General features: G+C 38.7%; 1 protein-coding gene across 1 annotated transcript in view; it reads right to left on the minus strand.

The window, feature by feature from the left end:
• MACF1 (microtubule actin crosslinking factor 1) overlaps positions 1–3,358 on the minus strand; it is a 307,684-nt gene extending 304,326 nt beyond the window's left edge. The window contains exon 1 of the mRNA XM_042781878.1: positions 3,250–3,358. Within this exon, the coding sequence (XP_042637812.1) occupies positions 3,250–3,358 (109 nt within the window). The remainder of the gene's footprint in view (positions 1–3,249) is intronic.
• Positions 3,359–3,578: the final 220 nt, after the last annotated feature.

A 3,578-nucleotide genomic window follows, 5' to 3' on the forward strand; every position in this document is an offset into this window, starting at 1 on the left:
ACTTGTTGATAATTACGTATCTGGCAAGGGACTTATCTCTAAGCTTTATAGTGGAAGGGTGGATGACCAAACTATGGTACATACACATAATGGAACACTATGCAGCACTAAAGAATAATGCAGAGTCTGCAAAACAACGCATAATATGGATGAACTAGGAGGACATTATGCTGAATGACTTAAGTCAATTACAGAAGGACAGATACAGTATTAGCTCATTGTTGTGGAGGGTCAAGGAAAGGTTTACATATGGAGGGAAACTTTCTTTGCTGGTTGCCAGTGGTGGGAGGGGAGGGAAGGGGAAGGGAAGGGAGGAAATACTGAAAAAAAAAATGCATTGACCCATGTCACTTTAGTTTTGTGTATTTCACTGTATATAAATTATATTTCAATAAAATACATCTTAAAAAAATAAATTGACATAAAAGCTTGAAAGAGAAGCAGAAAATATTTGTCCCAAAGTTGAGTACCTTCAATATCTAAAAACAATGCACATTCTTTACAATATATAAAAATGAACATGAAAGTGAGCAAGCATAGAAACTTTTGTTACATATTAAATCAATATTACAATAGTATCCTGTAGCAATATGTTGTACACTATAATGGCTTTACCATCTGAGCTCATATACCAGAGTTTTGCTAGAACTTATGTCTTTCTGCAGTAAAAGAGCTTTGGCGGCATAGTAGTTACAACATTTGACTGTTAACCAAAAGGCTGGCTATTAGAACCCACCAGCTGTTCCATGGGAGAAAGATGAAGCAGTCTGCTTCCATAAAGATTTATTGACTTGGAAACTCTATGAGGAAGTTCTACTCTGTCCTATAGGGTCACTATGAGTTGGAATCAACTTAATGGCCTTGGGTTTGTTTTTTTTGTTGTTGTTGTTCTGCAGTATGTTCTGCAACAATATATGTTGTACAATTTAAAGAAAAAGAGACCAGATCGGAAGAGACAACCTACACCTTTTTAATCAAGTTATATACATGTAAGCAATGCAAACATATATATGCAAACCCACCAAACCAAACCCACTGCCATGGAGTTGATTCTGACTCAAAGAAACCCTATAGGACAAAGTTAACTGCCCCATAAGGGGTTCCAAAGCTATAAACCTTTATGGAAGCAGACTGCCACATCTTTCTCCTGTGGAGTGACTAGTGGGTTCAAACTGCTGACCTTTTTAGTAAACAGCTAAGCACTTTAACCACTGTACCACCAGGGCTCCTACATACACAGATTGGTGGGAAAACTTTATTCTGAAGATGTCCAATGTGTTAACATTGGCAGGTAGTATATTAGAGTATATATATTGCTTTTAATTTTTAATTAAATATGTCTAAAAACTGAAATTATAATCAAAAGTGTGCAGAATCTCTTAATCTCCATGGAAGCTTTGGTAGCCATATTCTCCAAGTGAAAAAAATATATTAAATGCTTTAATTTTACAGATAAATAAGCGGAACATAGCACATTTCCAGTACAACTATTAGGTGTAGATCAAAGTTATTTCATATAAATATAAAGCTCTTACAATGTAATTTTCTTCTTTTTAGTTTGTATATTTTATGGTTGTTTATGAAATTAGTATTTTTAAAACATAAAAAGAAAGCACATAAAAGAGCTATAACTTCTAAATTCCAGAGAAGCCAATATTGAAGGTAAACTTTTAAAATATTAATCATTAGTAGTTTAGAAATGCCATTACCAAAATGCATGGTGGGGGAGACAGTAGCCTCCAGCTAAATGATATTTATTTTCTCATTACATGTGAAATAGTAAACAGTATTGATTAAACTCATGCCTGTCTATTCACCCCTTTCTTTGTAAACTCAGATGTTGTTGTTGTTGTTGCTGTTATGTGCCATCAAGTCAGACCCAAGTCATAGCAACCCCTCCTTGGGTTGCCAAGCAAGTATCACTATGGAAGTAGATTGCCCCATCTTCCTTCCGAGGAGGGGCTGGTGGGCTTGAACTGCCAGCCTTCTGGTTAGCAGTCAAGTGCCTTAGGCACTATGCTACCAGAGCTCCCAAACTCAGATAGAGGCTTACATTTCAGGAAAACTATGGGGGGAGGGTATCTCTCTTTGACACATACCACCATACAGACAAATATATTTCTAAATGTCTGTCTCTGTTTTTGCTAATATGGACACTTGTATCTGGAAATTTAGTCAAGAGTTTTTTTTTGTTTTGTTTTTTTGTTTTTTTTTTTAGTAAGGGACTTACCAGAAAGAACACTAGGGAACGACTGAATCTAATTCTGGTAAAGATTCATGAACTTTTAATAGAGAGCTAAGTAATAGGTCACCAGAGGTCCCTCTTGTAAGATACGAGGTAACAGGGCTTCTATATCTTGGATTGAAAGTGGTGAGCTGTCACAATAATAGTGCTAAAGATCCCAAAGACATAGTATGGCAAAAGTTAAACTTTTTCCATCCTCAGTAATGGAGATTTAGAATCAGCTAAACGCAGGACTGATCCCTTCACTGGGCATTTAGAAGTCAATGGAGTAAAATGTAACTAATAGCAATGGGAAGAAAAAGGGTCTAGAACCATTAGAAAATATATTTATTTTAAAGTATCAGGGCCCTGATTCCCTGGTGAACAGAAACCTCAACTTCCTTGCACTGAACACCATAACTTGGATACACATAAACTATGTAGCTGGTTGAGGGGTAAAGAAGTTTCAAAAACATCAAAAAGAACACAGGGAGGCACCCCAGTGTTCTTGACCCATTGTCTGACTAACCTCTCTTCCTGCCTTTTCTTACTAGAAAATACAACACATTCAGCAACATCCCTAATCCCACAAGTTTTTCCACACCTGTATCTGAAGAAGGATCACAAAGTTAGTATTTGTTTGGGGTTAAAAAAAAAAAAAAAACTTTGAGATTGAGAAAGTCCTAAAGGCCTATATTTTCTGGGGAAGGACACTAAAGCTCAGTTTCTACTTCCCCCTAGCTTCTAGCCCAGACATCACCTCATCTAACCAGCACTCTCGAGACAGCCTCATAGAACGATAGAACGAGATAGAGTCCAGGTCCCAAATTGGTCCCAGGCAGTCCAGTTTCCTCGGTACACACACCTTCTCTCTCTCTCTCTATTTCTCTCTCTCTCTGTCTGACAGCACCCCAACTGAGAGGACATACTGGCCCTTTAAGGAAAGCAACTGGGAAGACATCCATCATTTACCCCACCCTCCAAAGCCCCACAGTGTATTTAAAGAATAACACCACACCAGTTACCTGCTCTGTCTCTGGCATATCTCTTCCAGTATAGAACACCAGCAATTCCAAGAACGTGAATCAAGATAAAGATGGTTGGTGGCAAATAAGATGAATCTAAGATAGGCATTTCCAGGCCGTCCTTTCTCCTCCCTTGAGTTAGCCACAAGCCCAGAACTCGGCGCAGGCCTCTGGATGCCTTTCTCCTGAGGTTACTGCTGTCCTGTACTATCAGCACAGAGGCAGAGGCCCAGAGCTTAGTGGTGTCAGAAACTTCCTGGCGGCTGCTCCTCCATCTCGCCTCTGAGTATCTCTCAGCAGGCAGTGGTAGACTGGGACTAAAACTGTAC

The sequence above is a fragment of the Orycteropus afer genome, unplaced genomic scaffold (genome assembly GCF_000298275.1).
Source record: "Orycteropus afer afer isolate SDZICR_OR568_19922 unplaced genomic scaffold, OryAfe1.0 scaffold00192, whole genome shotgun sequence".
NCBI classification, from domain to species: domain Eukaryota; kingdom Metazoa; phylum Chordata; class Mammalia; order Tubulidentata; family Orycteropodidae; genus Orycteropus; species Orycteropus afer.